Source organism: Pan paniscus, chromosome 11 (genome assembly GCF_029289425.2).
Source record: "Pan paniscus chromosome 11, NHGRI_mPanPan1-v2.0_pri, whole genome shotgun sequence".
NCBI lineage: Eukaryota > Metazoa > Chordata > Mammalia > Primates > Hominidae > Pan > Pan paniscus.
The window spans coordinates 103283274-103303463 of NC_073260.2; the positions used below are offsets into that span (position 1 = coordinate 103283274).

At 38.2% G+C, this 20190-nt stretch overlaps 2 protein-coding genes and 1 pseudogene across 2 annotated transcripts; all 3 read left to right on the plus strand.

The window, feature by feature from the left end:
- The first annotated feature begins 7300 nt into the window (after positions 1 to 7300).
- On the plus strand, positions 7301 to 8303 carry LOC100970658 (interferon alpha-14). Its single transcript, XM_003830672.5, has one exon. It carries the CDS (start codon positions 7371 to 7373, stop codon positions 7938 to 7940), a length of 570 nt encoding a protein of 189 aa, XP_003830720.1. The 5' UTR covers positions 7301 to 7370; the 3' UTR covers positions 7941 to 8303.
- A 6906-nt stretch (positions 8304 to 15209) lies between these two features.
- On the plus strand, positions 15210 to 16599 carry LOC129398683 (interferon omega-1-like; annotated as a pseudogene).
- A 2157-nt stretch (positions 16600 to 18756) lies between these two features.
- LOC100970300 (interferon alpha-17-like) lies at positions 18757 to 20082 on the plus strand. Its single transcript, XM_003830671.5, has one exon. The coding sequence runs from the start codon at positions 19164 to 19166 to the stop codon at positions 19731 to 19733; it is 570 nt and encodes a 189-aa protein (XP_003830719.2). The 5' UTR covers positions 18757 to 19163; the 3' UTR covers positions 19734 to 20082.
- Positions 20083 to 20190: the final 108 nt, after the last annotated feature.

The window sequence follows — 20190 nt, forward strand, 5'->3', positions numbered from 1 at the left end:
GAGCTAGAAATACCATTTGACCCAGCCATCCCATTACTGGGTATATACCCAAAGGACTATAAATCACGCTGCTATAAAGACACATGCACATGTATGTTTATTGTGGCACTATTCACAATAGCAAAGACTTGGAACCAACCCAAATGTCCAACAACGATAGACTGGATTAAGAAAATGTGGCACATATACACCATGGAATACTATGCAGCCATAAAAAATGATGAGTTCATGTCCTTTGTAGGGACATGGATGAAATTGGAAATCATCATTCTCAGTAAACTATCGCAAGAACAAAAAACCAAACTCTGCATGTTCTCACTCATAGGTGGGAATTGAACAATGAGATCACACGGACACAGGAAGGGGAACATCACACTCTGGGGACTGTTGTGGGGTGGGGGGAGGGGGGAGGGATAGCATTGGGAGATATACCTAATGCTGGATGACGAGTTAGTGGGTGCAGCGCACCAGCGTGGCACATGTATACGTATGTAACTAACCTGCACAATGTGCACATGAACCCTAAAACTTAAAGTATAATAATGAAAAAAAAAAAGAAATTAGTTGTTGTAGATTTGTGAATTAATTTATGTTTTCTTGATTCTGTTCCATTGGTCTATGTGTCAGTTCTTAATGCTAGTACCATGCTGCTTTGGTTACTACAGCTTTTTACTCTATTTTGAGGCCCAGTAGTGTTTGATAGTGTGATAGTTCCAGCTTGGTTTTTTTGTTTTGTTTTGTTTGTTTGTTTGTTTGTTTGTTTTGACTGTTTCGGCTATTTGGGGTCTTTTCTGGTTCCATACAAATTTTAGAACTTTTTTTCTGTTTCTGTGAAGATGTCATTGGTATTTGGGTAGGGATTACACTGAATCTGTTGATTGCTTTGTGTAGTATTGTCATTTTAACAATATCAATTATTTCAATCCACGAGCATGGGATGTATTTCTATTTGTTTGTATCCTCTTCCATTTTTTTCATTTGTGTTTTGTAGTTTTCCTTGTAGAGGTCTTTCACCTCCTTGGTAAATTTATTCCTAGCCATTTTATTACTCTTTTTTTTTTTTTTTTGTAGCTACTGAAAATGGAATGGCTTCTTGATTTCTCTTTCAACTAGTTTTTCATGTGTAGAAACACTACTGATTTTTGTACATTAATTTTATATCTTGCAAACGTACTTAATTTATCAGTTCTAAGGATTCTTTGGTACAATCTTCAGGTTTTGCTATATATAAGATCATGCAGTCTGCAAACAGAGACAATTTGACTTCCTCCATACCAGGGTGAATGACCTGCACCTGGGCCCTGGGCCTGAAAAACACCCCTCAGGCTGCCTCTCTCAGGCTCATCCCCAGGCTAGCAAAGCAGCTTTGTGCCCACGTCCTAGGCTTGAGTTAGTATTTTTAAAGACCTTACAACAGTGGATGATCCATACTAAGCATGCAATAAAACTAAATGTCATATTTTCAAATCATGATTATTATTACAATCCAGATTAAGTGCAGAATCTTTTGTGTGCATTTAATTCCCTCTCTTTTAATTCTGCATTTCCACAAGTAATCTTTTCATTGCCTGAGCAGATTTATTAACTAGGTAGAGTGCTCAGGCGAGACTAATATCCATTATCCTGCCTAAGAGGATTGGTGTTGCAGCAACTGAGGTCTTGTTGCCCATCTCTTAGGAGGTGGTTGGTGTCACTCTTCCCTTTTCTCCTCAGAGCTGATTATATGTGGACACATAGTTAGAGGAAAAGAACAAGTTCTAGCATTTAATGGTACAGTATTTAAAGTTAAAAACAATGTATTATACATTTCTAAATAGCTAGAAGAGAGGATTTGAAATGTTCCCAACACACAAAAAAATGATAAATTCTAAAGGTGATGGATATCCTAAATACCCTGACTTAATCATTGTATATCTATGCATTATCATAATAGCACATGTACCCCATATATATGTACAACTATTATGTATCAATAAAAATTTTAAATGTGTACTATAATACAATGCAAGAAATGTTTTTAAATGTGTATTAATTCACAGAAAAGTCAGGTGGCTGGTCTTGCAAAGCTGAGAGCAGTTCATGGCTTCAGAAGTTGCTCTTCTCTGAGCCTCTTGGAGAAGCAGCAATTTCCCTGCCTTTGTGTACCTCAATATGGGCCTTCATTCGTGCCCTCTGCCAGAACCCCAGTCTCCAATTTTGCTGCGTTATATTTTGCTAATTTATACTTGGTGATTGTGTCATCAGAAAGTCACTTCTCTTCTTCCACTTTCATGACATTGTACTTTTCTGTAAACCATAAACTACTATCAAGTTTTGCTTTCTGGGAAAGTGAAAATGAGGAAAAAAAATGAAATCATGGAAATTATAGAAAAAAACAATGTGGCCCGTTTGCCTCACTTTTACTTCTCTTAATTTTTGTTACTTCATCATGAATTATAATGTAATGCAGAAACAGCAAGTCAAACCTTGTCCAGAAAATCACTATGTGCAAAGAAGCAAATTTAAAACAAAAAACCACAAACCAGTAAGGGAAAGAAGCCTATTTCTTCCTGACAGAATAGTCTGGAGCCTAACTTGCCCTGTACTGTCAGAGTAAGGCAGAGATGCAGGTAAACAACCCCAAGAAAAACACTAACTGGATAAACAACTGAAAGTCCTAGTTTCTGTCATATTTGTTGCCAACAAGAGACAACATTATCATCATTATTAACACCCCTGTGGCCAGCTCAGAAAGGTCAAATCAAGCAAGTGTTCAATAGTTTTAAGTATTGAAGAATGAAAGTAAGAGTTGACCGATAAAATCTATAATTTTCAAAATAAAAATTATTTGCTTACTAAAGTTAAAATTATGGCAATTGAATACTTCCCCCACCTACTTAGAACAAATTTTTGCTATATTATTTATATTTACTCTTGCAACTTGTCATATTTCTAATATTTGTCTATTTCCTATAATAGATATTCACTTTTACATTGTACTAAAGTGTGTAATACATGTTCAACTTTTCATTTGATTAAAAAAAGTATTATTTAATACATTTTTAGTAAAGAAAACTTTTTGGATTTTTTGTTCTAAAAATAAATTCCAAATTCTGGTTTTCTAAACCCAAAGGAAGAATGAATGACAATATTCATTTACTTTTTCTTTCATTCCCTTCATATCATATGTAAAAATTTGTCAGCAAAGTGATATATTATGGAATTGCTGTCAGGAAACACAGGTGAATAAAGGTAATACACTTCCTTCTTTGTGGAAACTTGAATTATTACAGAGAAAGAAATATAAAAGCTGTACTAATATTTACTTAATTTCACTTATATGAAATACTACAGAAAGAAGTAAAGGACAATGATGTTTATATAACAAAAATTTTAGGTATGAATCATGCTGGAAAAAAATAATAAATTTCCTTTCTAAGGTGCCTGGAAAACATGAAAGTACAGAAATCATATTGACAGTTGGGTATGTGGGTCAAGATTTAATGATAAATGCCATGGGTGGAGGTATAAATTGAGATTCTTTATTGCATATCTGGTAATGGGAGCATGGGAATACAAAAAATGTTTGCTGGAATCATGTGTAGACTGTCAGACTATTTGACACCTGGGTCAGGAGGAGAGAAGGTTACATCTCGCTACTTTCTCAGTTAGCTACTTTCTCAGTTATATTCACACTTGGTAAATAGGGGTAGTGCTTAGGCAATGAGAAGAATGTTGGGGGATTATTTTGGGGACACTTGAGACTACCCAATAAAGGAATATCTTACTGACAGAAGTAACCCATGCCCTACCAAAGGGGGTTGAGTCAGGGAGAGTTGGAGGTCAGGACACATGGCTATATGCATATTAATCAAGCTACACTTTGTCACTTCAGAACAGAGGGTGTCACTAGAGACGTGAGACCTCAGTATTCTGAGGTGAGATGGTACTGTGAAAAGGATGAAGATAATGTTGGTTTTGTAATTGAAATTCCCACACCCATTATACCTGAATATAACTATGATTTGCATTAAGAATATTGGCACCAACTGAAAGAGTCATACCTAGTAAGAAAAGAAGATATGTTTTTCAAAAATGTGTCCTTTTGAAAACATGGAAATCTAGATGACCTAGTGTTTGGTGATAACTTTAGATAAAATACCAAAAGCATGATTCATTTAGAAAAATGATACTTTGGATTTTATTACAATTAAAACTCCTGCTTTGCAAAAGACACTGTCATGAGAATTTGAAAAGCCACATACTGGGAGAATATATTTGCAAAGACATCTGACAAATGGCTGTTATCCAAAATATACGAATAATACATACACATATACAATGGAGTACAATTGACACATTTAAAAAATGATATCGTATCATTTGCAATAACATGGATGGAACTGGAAGTCATTGTGTTAAGTGAAATAAGCCAGGCATAGAAAGACAAACTTCGCATGTTCTCACTTACTTGTAGGAGCTAAAAATTAAAACAATTTAACTCATGGAGATAGTGAGTAGAAGGATAGTAACCAGAGTCTGAGAAGGGTAGTGGAGGAGGAAAGAGGGAAAGGCTAAGGGATACAAAAATACCATTATATAGAAACGAATAAGATCTAGTTTGATAGCATAACATTGTGACTATAGTCAACAATAATTTATTGTACATTTAAAAATAACTAAAAGAGTATAATTGGATTATTTGTAACACGAAGGATAAAAGCTTCAGGTGATGGGTACCCCATTTACCCTGATGAAATTATTACTCATTGTATGCCTGTACCAAAATATCTCATGTACCCCTTAAATATATACATCTACTATATACCCACAAAAATTAAAAATTAAAACACACACACACACACACATATATATATATATTCAAAGAATACTGAAAACTCAGCAATAAGAAAACAAACAACCCAATTAGAAATTAGGCAAAACCTCTGAATATACTCCTAATCAAACTAGATACAAAGATGGAAAATAACATATGAAAATATGCTCAGCATCATACATTATTAGGGAATTGCACATTAAAACCATACTGGGATACCACTACATACATATTAGAATGGCTAAAATCCAAAAATTTGACAACACACACATTATTATGTTGGGAGAAGTGTCCTTTGAAATTATCGATTCCCTTCTTTCTTCTAAGAGACATGATAAGAAAAACATTGACCTCTTGAGTTTATGTATACATTAAGGGAGAGCTTGGGAAATAACACTTACCCATTATGTGGATAATATACTGTAGTCTTTAAAATTTGCCTTTTTTATGTATAAACTCTAGCGGTTGGTGTGTGTCCCATGACTCTCTGTGAAGGCTGTATTCAGCAAAGCAGAAAACACACCCTTGATCAGGAATGATTACTTTTCTTCTAGCCCATGCCCATTTGCTGCCTTTGATCTACATCCGTTCTACTTTCCTGCTTCTGTTCTTCTCCATTCCTTAATCTCCATCTTGGCTGGGCTGAATGTACGTAAGTTGCTTTTTGTCCTTGTTTTTTTCCCATTAATATATTGCTTCCTTTTTACATTTTTATCACATTTAGATATACATTTGTTTTGGGGTTTCTTTTGTCCCAGTTCTTTAGGATGCAAAAAGTGACAACCTTTGTTTTCAATAAAAATGAAAATAAGAAATAAAGGTTTCTGGTGTCCTGCATGTGAAACAATTGTACAACACATTTATGTTATCACATTTACATCCCATTATGGACATTTAGGACAAAAAGGGTTTCCTTTAGTTTGATAAAAATCAACTAGAATTGGAACATCTGCAGGTCCTTTGGAAATTTGAATTTTAGGGCCAAAAATTTGTTTAATCAAATTAATGGCTTTTTCTTAACTACATATACTCATTCAGTATGATATTGCTCCCAAAAGTGTAAAAGTTATTTTTGAGTGTGTTGACAAATCTTGGGTATTTCGGTGATTGGTAGCACTCTAAAACTCAACTCTATCTGACAAAACCTTATTCCTTAGTACTATTTTTTCCACTGGGTTATCTTGTGTATTACATGAAAAGTACTGACATTGAGTTCATGGAAGATACACACAAGGTATATAAGATCAGCGTTACAAACCTATGTCAAATGGGTGCTGTGATTGGAGGAATTTCTAAGGTTTACTAGACGTCAAAGTCATAACATCTGAGGTGGCCTCTGTATACATATGGGCTGTCATTAGCCATCTTGTGAATGTTGCTTATGTTTAATCCTTAGCATTTCTGACTGTGTTGTGGGCTTTCAGAATTAAATGCAAATACTTTATATTTTATTATTTAATTCTACTAAAGGTGCTCAATACATCAATAATTATGTCAAGCACTGAAGAGAAAAAAATCTAGGCAATATCTGGATGAATATCTAGCAGCTAGTGAAGTTAAACATTTTCTAACATGACAGAAAATTAAGTTAGACTAAAAGTAAATGTTAAAAAATTAAATTTTAGTAGTCTTTAGCAGTTTTGAATGATTTTTAAGTATTTTATGATATTAGGTATTATTATGTGTTTTTATAATTTGTTAATTTGCTGATGGAATTGGACACATTACAATTAATATAGGTAAATAAATCATTTTAAAGACACAAACAAATTGAGTTAAATGTCCATGGGTTTTAAGTTTAACTATTAACTTTTAGCTTAAAAATTTCATTTGGTCTTCTTTTTTTCTTTCTTTCTTTTTTTTTTTTTTTTTGAGATGGAGACTCGCTCTGTCACCCAGGCTGGAGTGCAATGTTGCAATCTTGGCTCACTGCAACCACTGCCTCCCGGGTTCAAGCAATTCTCCTGCTCCAGCCACCTGAGTAGCTAGGATTACAGGCACCTGCCACCATGCCCGACTAATTTTTGTATTTTTAGTAGAGACGGGGTTTCACCATGTTGGCAAGTCTGGTCTTGAACTGCTGACCTCGTGATCCATCTGCCTTGGTCTCCCAAAGTGCTGGAATTACAAGTGTGAGCCACCGGGCCCGGCCCATTTGGTCATTCTTAACACTATGTTGAATAAAAAGATTAAACTTTGCACTCCTTATAAATAGATATGTACAGTGTATCAACAAATATATGGTATGTCTGTGTTATTAAAATTTAATGGGACTTTGAATTAGAAAGAAATTTCTAAAAAGCCCATGGGGCAGGGAAAGATGAGGTAATACTGAAAATAAAAGTGGTTGAGAAACTGCTCTACACCCATGTAGACAGGACAAAAAGGAAAGCCAAAAGAGAAGTAGAAAAAAACATGAAGACGTTCAGAAAATGGAAGCTAGTATGTTCCTTATTTAAGACCTATGCACAGAGCAAGGTCTTCAGAAAACCTACAACCCAAGGTTCAGTGTTACCCCTCATCAACCAGCCCAGCAGCATCTTCGGGATTCCCAATGGCGTTGCCCTTTGCTTTAATGATGGCCCTGGTGGTGCTCAGCTGCAAGTCAAGCTGCTCTCTGGGCTGTGATCTGTCTCAAACCCACAGCCTGAATAACAGGAGGACTTTGATGCTTATGACACAAATGAGGAGAATCTCTCCTTTCTCCTGCCTGAAGGACAGACATGACTTTGAATTTCCCCAGGAGGAATTTGATGGCAACCAGTTTCAGAAAGCTCAAGCCATCTCTGTCCTCCATGAGATGATCCAGCAGACCTTCAATCTCTTCAGCACAAAGAACTCATCTGCTGCTTGGGATGAGACCCTCCTAGACAAATTCTACATTGAACTTTTCCAGCAAATGAATGACCTGGAAGCCTGTGTGATACAGGAGGTTGGGGTGGAAGAGACTCCCCTGATGAATGAGGACTCTATCCTGGCTGTGAGGAAATACTTTCAAAGAATCACTCTTTATCTGATGGAGAAGAAATACAGCCCTTGTGCCTGGGAGGTTGTCAGAGCAGAAATCATGAGATCCCTCTCTTTTTCAACAAACTTGCAAAAAAGATTAAGGAGGAAGGATTGAAAACTGGTTCATCATGGAAATGATTCTCATTGACTAATACATCATCTCACACTTTCATGAGTTCTTCCATTTCAAAGACTCACTTCTCTTATAACCACCGCAAGTTGAATCAAAATTTTCAAATGTTTTCAGGAGTGTAAAGAAGCATCGTGTTTACCTGTGCAGGCACTAGTCCCTTACAGATGACCATGCTGATGTCTCCTTTCATCTATTTCTTTAAATATTTATTTATTTAACTATTTTTATTATTTAAATTATTTTTATGTAATATCATGAGTACCTTTACATTGTGGTTAATGTAACAAATATGTTCTTCATATGTAGCCAATATATTAATTTCCTTTTTCATTAAATTTTTACTATACACAATTTCTTGTGTTTGGTTATTTTTTAAGATAAAATGTCAAGCCTGACTGCACAATCTGATTTCAAAATAGATGATTTAATCAAGTTACCTATCATAATTTTATTCAAGTAATAGAAAAATACATTTTCTATACCAGGTTATATGTTGCCTTAAGGATGTAAACATGAATATAAAAAAGACAGCTCCTGTTCTCTTGTATCTTTGATTTTTGTCAGGAAAGAAATCTAAAAACAATAATAATGCTGAATTAATATCAGTTATACAAACTGCTGTATGGTAACAAAGTAAAAAAACAATGAATTCTTCTTAGCACAAGGTAGATTGAGACATGTCTGGAAAAAAAAGTAGAGATAAACTGACTTTCAAACATGTAATTGAAAATGTACATTGCCAGTCAGATATATGAGTTTGCAGTTTCCAAGGAATACGACATCTGGAAGTTCATAACTGGCAATAGAAAGGCCAAAAATGAAGGCTGTCATGTGGGGAGGAAGTGGAGAGGGAAAAAAGACTCAAACTGGATTCTGAGGACCTTCCACCATTAAAGTGTGGGAACAGAAGAGACACAAAGAAAACAGAGGTGGAATACCTCAACATTAGAAGGAGAAGAGGGAATGATGATAAAAGTGTATTTAGAAAACAAACATGCTTAGAAAAAGAATCAGTAGACTTATGGAAAATGTGAATTAGAACTGAGCACTACAGGAAGAAAATAGATGGCAATGCAGAGCTTACTGAGAGCTGGATTGATAGAATTAATCAGCAGAAGCCATATTGGGGTAGGTAGAAGAATCAATGAGAAAAGAAAAATCAGGATAACACATACAGAAAATTGTGAAAGATCTGCCTTTGCAATGGAGGGAAGTAATAAGTTGGACCCGCCAAAAATGTGGATTATCTTTTATCTGCATAGTGTTTCCTTTTTGAAAATACATGTCAATGAATAAATTTCATAAATGTGATACACTGATAAATCATATTAATACATTTAATATTTTATATATTTAAAGCATAAAATGTAAAATTATTTACAATAGTAATTGATCATTATTTTGATTAATACTCTGTTAAATGTCAGTAAAAACTGACACATTTCTTTCATAAAATAAAATTGGAAACTGGAAAAGAGAATCTCTTTCTCAATACTTTAGGAATAGGGAAAGGATTCCCTATTTAATAAATGGTGCTGGGAAAACTGGATAGCCATATGCAGAAAACTGAAACTGGACCCTTCCTTACATCTTATACAAAAATTAACTCAAGACGGATATAAGACTTAAATGTGAAACCCAAAACCATAAAAACCCTAGAAGAAAACATAGGCAATAGCATTCAGGACATAAGCACGGGCAAAGATTTTATGATGAAATTGCCAAAAGCAACTGCATCTACAGCTAAAATTGACAAATGGCATCTAATTAAAGAGCTTCTGCACAGCAAATGAAATTATCAATCATCACAGCGAACAGGCAACCTACAGAACGGGAGAAAATTTTTGCAGTCTACCCAATTGACAGAGGTCTAATATCCAGAATGTAAAAAGAACTTAAACAAATTTAGAAAAAAAAAAAAACATCAAAAAGTGGCAAAACATGAACAGACATTTCTCAAAAGGAGACATTTATGTGGCCCATAAAGATGAAAAAAGCTCAACATCACTGATCATTAGAGAAAGGAAAATCAAAACACCAATGAGATACCATCTCATGCCCCTCAAAATGGTGATTATTTAAAAGTCAGGAAACAACAGATGCTGGTGAAGCAGTGGAAAAACAGGAAAGCTTTTACACTGTTGGTGGGAATGTAAATTAGTTCAACCATTGTGGAAGACAGTGTGGCAATTCATCAAGGATCTACAACCAGAAATAGCATTTGACCCAGCAATCCCATTCCTGAGTAATACCCAAAGGAATATAAGTCATTCTATTATGAAAATACATGCACGTTTATGTTTACTGCAGCCCTATTTACAATAGCAAAGACACAAAACCAACCCAAATGCCCATCAATGATAGATCGGATTTTTAAAAATTGTGCTTAAAACCTAGATGACAAGTTGATAGGTGCAGCAAACCACCATGGCACACGTATACCTATGTAACAAATCTACACGTTCCGCACATGTATTCCAGAACTTAAAGCAAAATCAAAAAAAAAAAAAAAAGAAAGAGAGAGAGAGCAAGTTGGTCAAAATCAGCTGAAAATACAACATGAACCAAGGAAATTCAGAGAGCAGGAGATGGTTGTGTATAAATGAGGAAAAAAGGAGATTAATAATTATTAAGGAAATCCCAACACAAAATTTACACATCAGGTATAAATAACAATAACTTATTTTACATTGAAATTCCATTCTGGTTGCATATATATTTTTTTGGCAGCCTAAAAAAACAGAATTCTATCATGAATTCTAGAGAGGGTGAAAAATTGTCTCACCTCATTTCAAAGTCCTACTTACACTCAGTCAGGAAATGGTGGCTTGTATAAATACCTGACAGAGGAGCAGCATCTAGATTGAAGTGCAGAATACACGTGTTGATGGTTAACTGATTCTGGCACCTGGAACATTTGTTTCCTGGCTCTCAGAATCCTAGAGTACACTCCCATATGAAGTTACTCTCCTAAACTTAAGTAAAATATACATCTTTGCTGGTTCCGAGAGCTGACACACTTTTCCCCCTCCTCCCTGGTTTTCTGTATCCCATTTTTTCACTCCCATATCACATTAGTTTCCTACCTCTTCCTCTAGAAATGCGCACTGTGCTCTCTTCTTCACTCATCATTAGCCTGCACTGCCTCTTCATACAGCTGTTTTCAATTCTCTTGTGGGTTTTACCCATCACTTTCCCCTTAAGAGCACAAAATCACAAATTAAAGCAGAAGGTCAGTGAAAGTTCTACGTTTTTCAGAAGCTCTTTTTATAAAATACTCTTTTTCCTTTCTTATGATGAATATTTCTGTAAAACACGGAATGTCGCTGTTGCAATGACATAACAGTAGCTTAGCAAAAAAGGAAATAAAAGGCAGGTTCCATTTTACTTTGAGACTATTACAAGATTTACAGGGAAAGAGAGCCACCAACTGGTCAAAGTGCACCAACACAGCAGCCAAGTCTGTGGAGAGCAGGCTGTGAATGCAGAAGTAGGCCTCCTGGCAGGAGATTTATCTTCATAGCTAAAAAGAGGCTCTTCCCAAGAAAGAACTATCATGGTACTGGAATTAGCCCATTTCCTTAACTTTCGTGTCTTAGACAGAGAAAATACTCCCAGCTTCAGGAATGACATGTCCTCTCGGGGCAATGGACAGCTATGGGGAAAGAGAAAGGGTCTGCATATGTCCCTTTACTCCAGCCTGCCCAGCCTCCCCGGGGCCTCCGAACTTATCCCTTCCTCTATGGATTGTGCTAGACTAGGAATTAGAACAGCCGGTCAATCTGGGTGTAGAACTTCAAGGGAATTTGATTTGTGGTCTCCCTATCAAGATTGTGGAAGTTTTCATAGACTATATCCTGAAATATATTTTCCAAGTTGTTTGTTTTCTCCCTGTCTCTTTTAAGGATGCAAGTGATTCCTAGATTTGGCCTCTTTATTATAGAGTCCCCTATTTCTTGGAGGTTTTGTTCATTGCTCTTCATTCTTTTTTCTTTATTTTTGTCTGATTGTCTTATTTCAGAGAGCCAGTCTTCAAGTCCTGAGATTCTGTCCTCAGCTTGGTCTATTCTGCTGTTAATACTTGTGATTGCATTGAGAAATTCTTGGAGTGTGTACATCTACTAGCTCCATTAGGTTCTTTTTCATACTGGCTATTTGGCTGTCAACTCTTCTCTCTTTTGATTGTGATTCTTAGTTTCCTTGGTTTAGGTTTTACCGTTTTCCTGAATCTCAGTGGAATTCCTTTCTATCCCTATTCTGGATTATATTTCTGTCATTTTAGCTAACTCATTTTGGTTAAGAACCCTTGTTGGAGAACTAGTGTGATTATTTGGAGGACATAGGATGCTCTGTCCATTTGAGTTACTGTAGTTCTTGCATTGGTTCTTTCTCATCTCTGCATATGGGAGTGTAGCTTGAGTTCAATCAATAAACAGACTTATTTTCTGGCTGTGTTCACAGGGCTGCAGCTTTGTGCAGGGTCTCTATTTGTAGCTGACATGTCTTTGGTTGAATAAGGGTGTGTTAGTGAGATTTTTTTAGTGTTGAAGCTTTGGGCATGACCTAGTAGGTGACTCTTAGGTGCAGTGGTCAGTTGTCAGGCTCTTGCTCAGTCATGGGGCTCCCCTACATTTCCTCACGGTTGCAGACGTGCTCCATCTCAATGCTTTGAAAGTTTGGGCTCCTCTCCCACTTGAGTGCTGACTCTAGCTTCTATCTTGGCACTCCCAGGCTGCCCACGACAGCTCTGGGGTGATCTCAGGGTTAATGTTTTCTCCCCAACTTGGAGGCATCGAAGGAAGGGACCTTAGTAGTAGTTGTAACTGAGGGTCTTTTGCTTGTCTCCTGGGGGCTCCACCACAGAGAAGCAGGTCAGCAGTCACTCAGTGCAATCAGCGTGGGATGGGAGTGTGTCCTGTGGGCCCAAGCCAGGGGTTCCCTGCCTGGTGATGTGAGGTGTGGGTGATTGACCAATGGCAGACAGACTGGCCTCCTCTCTTGGGTTGACGGCAGCTTGTTGGAGGTATGGATAAGGTACTTGAGGTCTCTGCTCCTTCAGTAGTTCCAAGGTAGCTGGGGTAGTACCACTGCAGAGGCAGTGGTAGACAGGCTTTCTGTTGCCCCTGGCGTCTCCACCTCCAAGAAATGTGAAGCCATGTTAATGGCAGTGTTTAGCCAGAGGGGTTCGGTGGCTGCACTACTGGTGTAAGCTTGGGGCTTCACTTTTTGGGTAACAGAAGGTGGCAATCTTACCAGGAGGAGAGACTGTTCTCACCATATGGTAACTGCAGTGTGCTGTAAGTTCATGTGACAGTGGCGTGCTGCAAGCTCGTAAACAAAGAGCTTCAGACTCTTTGTCTCTTCCCCAGACCCAAGGCAGCAGGGATAAAACTGCTGCTGTGGCAGTGGCAGAGGAAGGATGGCTCTGGGAGCCTCTCTCCAGGGAAACTCCAGGCAACTACCAGTGGATATGCTCAGCTATGGGTAGGGTGACTGTTTTGCAGTCATGGGCTGGGGGCCCTGCCTCCTGAAGAATAGGGATGCAGATTCTCAGGGAAGAAGGGCTGGACTCCTCTTCGTAGGGTAGCTATGGTGTGCTGGAGGTGAGAGTGTAGTGACTAGGCCCTTTGTTCCTTCCCCAGCCAGAGGACTGCTGGGGCTGTCCAACCGCAACAGTAGTGGTGGATGGGCTGTGGGTTGACTGTAGGATTTCTTCCTTTGAGAAATGCTGGACTGCCTGATTGAGGAGATGAGGCAGGGGAAGGGTGCCTGTGCTGCAGTCTCTGGTCAGGTGGATCTGCCCACAGAGGAGAGGTGACAACCAGGAACTGTATGGAGAACAGTATGACCACTCTTCTGTGAGGCAGATGCTCTGTACTGGGGATCTGGACCAGCCACTGTTCCCTACAGACTCTCCAGAGCCTGGAGACAGCAAGGGCAAGAGCTGTGAGAAAGCAAAGATGGCAACCCACCCTTCTCACTGGGAGCTCTGTTCCAGGGAGTTGCAGAGCTGCCATTGGCTCAATAGCCCCAGCTGGTGGCTGCAGACCCAAGCCTGGCAGACCCACCCAGTGAGGAGAGAGGGGATCACGGACCAACATAACCCGCAATCTGGCCACTTTTCCATAGGGCTGCTGCAATATGCTGGGGGTCCAATCCAGACCATAGTCACTTCACATTTTTCAGTACCTGAAGATATCAACAGTGAAGGCTATGAAACAGTGAAGATGGGGACCTGCCCCTCCCCCTGGGAGCTCTGTTCCAGAGAGGTACAACCTGTTGCCTCCTGCAACATACATGCAGGAGGTGGCTGGAGACCCCGGTGGGGATATCCCACCCACTGAGGAGAAACAGTATCAGGGACTCAGGTGAAAAAACAGTCTGGCCACTTTTTGGTAGAGCAGCTGTGCTGTGCTGGGGGTCTGCTACCACCGCCAGCACGAAGAATGGCATTTGCAAGAATGGCTAAGGCTGCTAAACGGCAACAATGGCAACATACCCCTCCCTTTGGGAGCGCCATCCCAGGGATATTCGAAACTGCGGTCGTCTAGAAAACAGTGGTGGAGGTGACTGGAGACCCCAGTGGGGAGATTCCACCTACAGAAAAGAAACAGGATTTGGGATCGATGTGAATAAGCAATCTGACTGCTTCTCTGTAGAGCTGCTGGGCTGTGCTGGGTGACTGCTCCAGTCCCTAGCTGCCTTGGACTCCCTAGAACCCAAAGGCTCCAATAGCTAAGGCTGTGAAACAGCAAAGATAGCAGCCCACACCTTGCCGCTGGGAGCTCCATGTCAGGGAGGTGTGACGCTGCTACCAGTGTCTGGCTGGATTCCCAAGCCAGTGGGTCTTACACTGAGACAGGCCATGGAAGGTGGGCCTGCCACTTGTCACTGCCCAGCACCCTGAATGAAACCCCTTTCCTAGGGGTATGTACAGGGGTCTAGCGTCCTGCTTGGCTAGAGTTATAGCTTCTTTTGTGGGGAAGCCTGGGTATCTAAGGCTCCAGGGTACCCATGCATGCCTGAGCAGCTGCTCTGCTGAAACCCTACGTAGCCCTTCATGTCAGACTGAAGGCTCTGGTAGAGTGGGTTCACTAGGAGATCTCCTGATCTGAGGATTGCAAAGATCTGTGGGAGAAGCGTGGGTCCCCAGGGCTGCTGACTTACCACTTCCCTGGGCAGGAGAGGCTCCCCTGGCTCTGTGACACTCCTGGGTGGGCAGTCGTCCTGCCTTGCTTTGCTCTGTTCTCCATGGGTCAAGTTGTTGAGTCCCAATGTGTGTACCTGGATGTTTCAGTTGAAGGTGCTGTATTTACTTGCCCCGTCCATTTCTCTCCATGAGAGTGGCACACACTAGCAGGTTCTAGGTGGCCGTCTTGGCCAACCCTGAAAACTATTTGTTTCCAACTCTAAGCCATGCATAAAAAGAATGCCTTGAGAGATCCTGGAGTCCAAGGTTCATCCAGACCCCAGCTCAGCTAGGCCAGCAGCACCCTCGTTTCCCAGTGGTCCTACTGCTTCTACTGTTGGCCCTGCTGCTTTGCCACTATGGCCCTGTTGGATCTCTGGGCTTTGACCTGCCTCAGAACCATGGCCTACTTAGCAGGAACACCTTGGCACTTCTGGGCCAAATGCAGAGAATCTCCACTTTCTTGTGTCTCAAGGACAGAAGAGACTTCAGATTCCTCCTGGAGATGTGGATGGCAGTCTTTTGCAGAAGGCCCAGACCGTGTCTGTCCTCCATGAGATGCTTCAGCAGAGCTTCAGCGTCTTCCCCACAGAGCGCTCCTCTGCTGCCTGGAACATGACCTTCCTGGACCAGCTCCACACTGGATTTCATCTGTAGCTAGGATGCCTGGAGTCTTGCTTAGGGCAGGCAATAGGAGAGGAAGAATCTGTGGGGGTGATTGTGGCCCTACACTGGCCTTGAGGAGGTACTTCCAGGGAATACATGGGAATCCAGAGAATCTACCTGAAAGAGAAGAAATACAGTGACTGTGCTGAGGTTGTCAGAGTGGAATCATGAAATCCTTCTCTTCATCAACAGACTTGCAAGGACTGAGAAGTAAGGATGAAGACCTGGGGTCTGCTTTAGTCTTTCTTATTTTCTTCCTCTTCCTTGCTATGTGTTTATTCCTTCTTTTTCTAGTTCCTTAACTTGTAAAGTTAGTTCATTCGTTTGAGGTCTTTCTTCTTTTTTAATACAAGCTTTTACAGCTTTCATTTTCCCCTCTAGCTCTGTTTTCATTGCATCACATATGTTTTGGTATGTTGTGTTTTCATTTTCATCTGTCTCAAGATATTTTCTAAGTTCCCTTCTGGTCATTTTTTTTTTTTTTTTTACTATACTTTAAGTTCTAGGGTAAATGTGCTCAACGTGCAAATTTGTTACATAGGTATACATGTGCCATGTTGGTTTGCTGTACCCATTTACTTGTCATTTACATAAGGTATTTCTCCTCTTACATGTTTATCACATTTAGACCTACATTTGTTTTCTTTTTGTTCCCATAAATTAAGATGAAAAATCAGACCACTTTTACCTTGTAGGAAAAGTGAAGTGAGAAATATAAATATATTTGCTGTTGTGAATGCCACATAGAACGCCACATAGAATCATTGTACAGTCCATTTAAAAATTATATTTGTATTCTTTCATTGACACTAACCTGAATGTGAAAATGAAAGAAATCAAAGTATAGAAAAACCAATTTTCACGGTAGAATACAACATAAAAAATGATTATGCAAAAATTCCCAATACAATCTCAAGTGAACAAAGAAAAAATACTCTCTCCCCCAGTGTTTCAAAGACTAAGAATAATAACTCAGGCAAAATTGCCCTGTATTCTCAGGGTCTAATAAAAGGATGAGCCCAAAATTCAATAAAAATGTGTTGACTGGATCAACTACTAAATCAATGTACAAAATATACATTCCTGAAATGAAGGCTCCTCTAGTATGGAAACCCCTGTGCACATTTCAAAATGTAGAATATTTTAATTGTTCAATGATATAAAGAATTTAAGTGAATCATTTAAAATAATGAATAATAAAATGTGTTTGGTTATTTTCTAAAATTGATCCATTTCATAATTTCTACCTTCATATAAACCAGCTCATTTTCTACCAGTGTCATCTAAAGATTATCACGTGATTTGAATCTGAAATTTATAAATGATGGAAAAATGATGTCACAAGTCTTTACAATTCGCATACACATTCTTGGGATTTGATCCAGGGAAGGAAAGCTGTAGGATTATTTGGGGGAGAGAGGCTATTATTCCCTACTTTGGGGAATAGTAAATTTTCTGATTCCTATAAACTGTGTGAATTGGAGAGTTTGAATTTAGATATGTGACTCTGTATTTGCCACCAGGCTACTTATTTTCTATTATCACAAAGTAGAGGACAGATTAGAGATGAAGTCATAAATAGTTAATATAGTGCTAGGCAAAGGATGATATGCTGCTCTTGCAACTTGAATCCCCAGATCTACATGCACTTTAAAATAACTGGAATCCCAGTGGTTTTAGCAGTAAACTAAATGGGCATTATTGACTCTCAGTAAAGGCTGAATGGAAATTTTTGTCATTATCTATTATAATCCCAGCAAATATGCGCATGAGGAAGCAAAATGGCTTCATTCTTGAACCCTTTCCAGTAGAAGAAAAAATGAGAAACTAGTAAAAACTCCACTTACTAAATAGCTGATTTGCTAAAGCAGACCTCATTCCATTTAAGGACTCAGTATCTATAGGGCCTACCTATGCAAAAAAAAAAAAAAAAAAGTAGAGCCAGAGTTCAGGACCACTCTGAAAGTTAATTCTTTGCATAATAATATTCAATATTTATAAATTTATGAATTTAGAACAAAGATGGTCTTTTTTATTTGATAAGAATTGACTTGGATAGGAACTTCTGAAAATCTTTAGGGAATATGAACTTCAATGAAAAATGCCAAACATGATTTAACTTATAATATTTCCTAAGTCACATATGTTTATTGGAATGATACTTCTTCGAAGAGTACAAAAATTAGTTCTTCTAGTGTATGTAAACAAATCTGACATATTACAATAGTTTGTGACTCTCCAACAACTCTATCCAACAAAATTTCATTGCTTAATACACATCTTTCTCATTGGGTTTTCTTGTGTACGATATGAGAAGCACTGGTATTGAGTTCATGAAGATAAACAAAATATTTGTAAGATCAGTGTTACAAACCTGTGGCAAATAGATGACTGTGATTGAAGGACTTTTTGTCCATTTTTTGCTGGATTTTAAAGTCTTATCACAGTATGTGGCTTTAACCTGCATATATTTGGGCTGCCATTGACTATCTTATGGTTATTACTTATGTTTGATCCTCAGTTCTTCAGGATGTTTTGTAGACTTTGAGAATTCAATGCAAATAGCTTATGTTATATGATTTATTCCTACTAAAGTTATTCAACACATATACATTTATGTCAAGTGCTGAAAAGAAAAAAGTGTTGGCAATATGTGGATGAATACTGCAGCTAGTGAAGTTTACAAATTATTTTCTCATATAAAGCAAAATTCAAAGCTTCATACACTAAGAGAAAAATTTAAAAAAATTATTCATTCATATTTTTAGGAGTTTTGAATGATTAGTTATGTAATTATATTCATATTATTAATGTGTATTTATATAGATTTTTATTTTGCATAGGTACTTTGATACAAAATTTACATGAACAAATTACACTAAAAGTTATTTCACAAATATACTTATCAAGTTAAGTTAAATGTCAATAGCTTTTAAACTTAGATTTTAGTTTAACTTTTCTGTCATTCTTTACTTTAAATAAAAAAAGCAAACTTTATAGTTTTTATCTGTGAAGTAGATGTATACATAGTATACATAAATACATATGCCAAATCTGTGTTATTAAAACTTCATGAAGATTTCGATTACAAAAAATACCATAAAAGACTTTGAGTGCAGGTGAAAAATAGGCAATGATGAAAAAAAATGAAAAACATTCTTAAACACATGTAGAGAGTGCATAAAGAAAGCAAAAACAGACATAGAAAGTAAAACTAGGGCATTTAGAAAATGGAAATTAGTATGTTCACTATTTAAGACCTATGCACAGAGAAAAGTCTTCAGAAAACCTACAGGCCAAAGTTCAAGGTTACCCATCTCAAGTAGCCTAGCAACATTTGCAACATCCCAATGGCCCTGTCCTTTTCTTTACTGATGGCCATGCTGGTGCTCAGCTACAAATCCATCTGTTCTCTAGGCTGTGATCTGCCTCAGACCCACAACCTGGGTAATAGGAGGGCCTTGATACTCCTGGCACAAATGCGAAGAATCTCTCCTTTCTCCTGCCTGAAGGACAGACATGACTTTGGACTTCCCCAGGAGGAGTTTGATGGCAACCAGTTCCAGAAGGCTCAAGCCATCTCTGTCCTCCATGAGATGATCCAGCAGACCTTCAATCTCTTCAGCACAGAGGACTCATCTGCTGCTTGGGAACAGAGCCTCCTAGAAAAATTTTCCACTGAACTTTACCAGCAACTGAATAACCTGGAAGCATGTGTGATACAGGAGGTTGGGGTGGAAGAGACTCCCCTGATGAATGAGGACTCCATCCTGGCTGTGAAGAAATACTTCCAAAGAATCACTCTTTATCTAACAGAGAAGAAATACAGCCCTTGTGCCTGGGAGGTTGTCAGAGCAGAAATCATGAGATCCCTCTCGTTTTCAACAAACTTGCAAAAAAGATTAAGGAGGAAGGATTGAAAACTGGTTCAACATGGCAATGATCCTGATTGACTAATACATTATCTCACACTTTCATGAGTTCCTCCATTTCAAAGACTCACTTCTATAACCAGCACGAGTTGAATCAAAATTTTCAAATGTTTTCAGCAGTGTAAAGAAGCGTCGTGTATACCTGTGCAGGCACTAGTCCTTTACAGATGACAATGCTGATGTCCCTGTTCATCTATTTATTTAATTATTTTTAAGATTTAAATTATTTTTTTATGTAATATCATGTGTACCTTTACATTGTGGTGAATGTAACAATATGTGTTCTTCATATTTAGCCAATAGATTAATTTCGTTTTTCATTAACTTTTTACTATACAAAATTTCTTGTGTTTGTTTATTCTTTAAGATAAAATGTCAAGGCTGACTTTACAACCTGACTTAAAAATATATGATTTAATTAAGTTACCTATCATAATTTTATTCA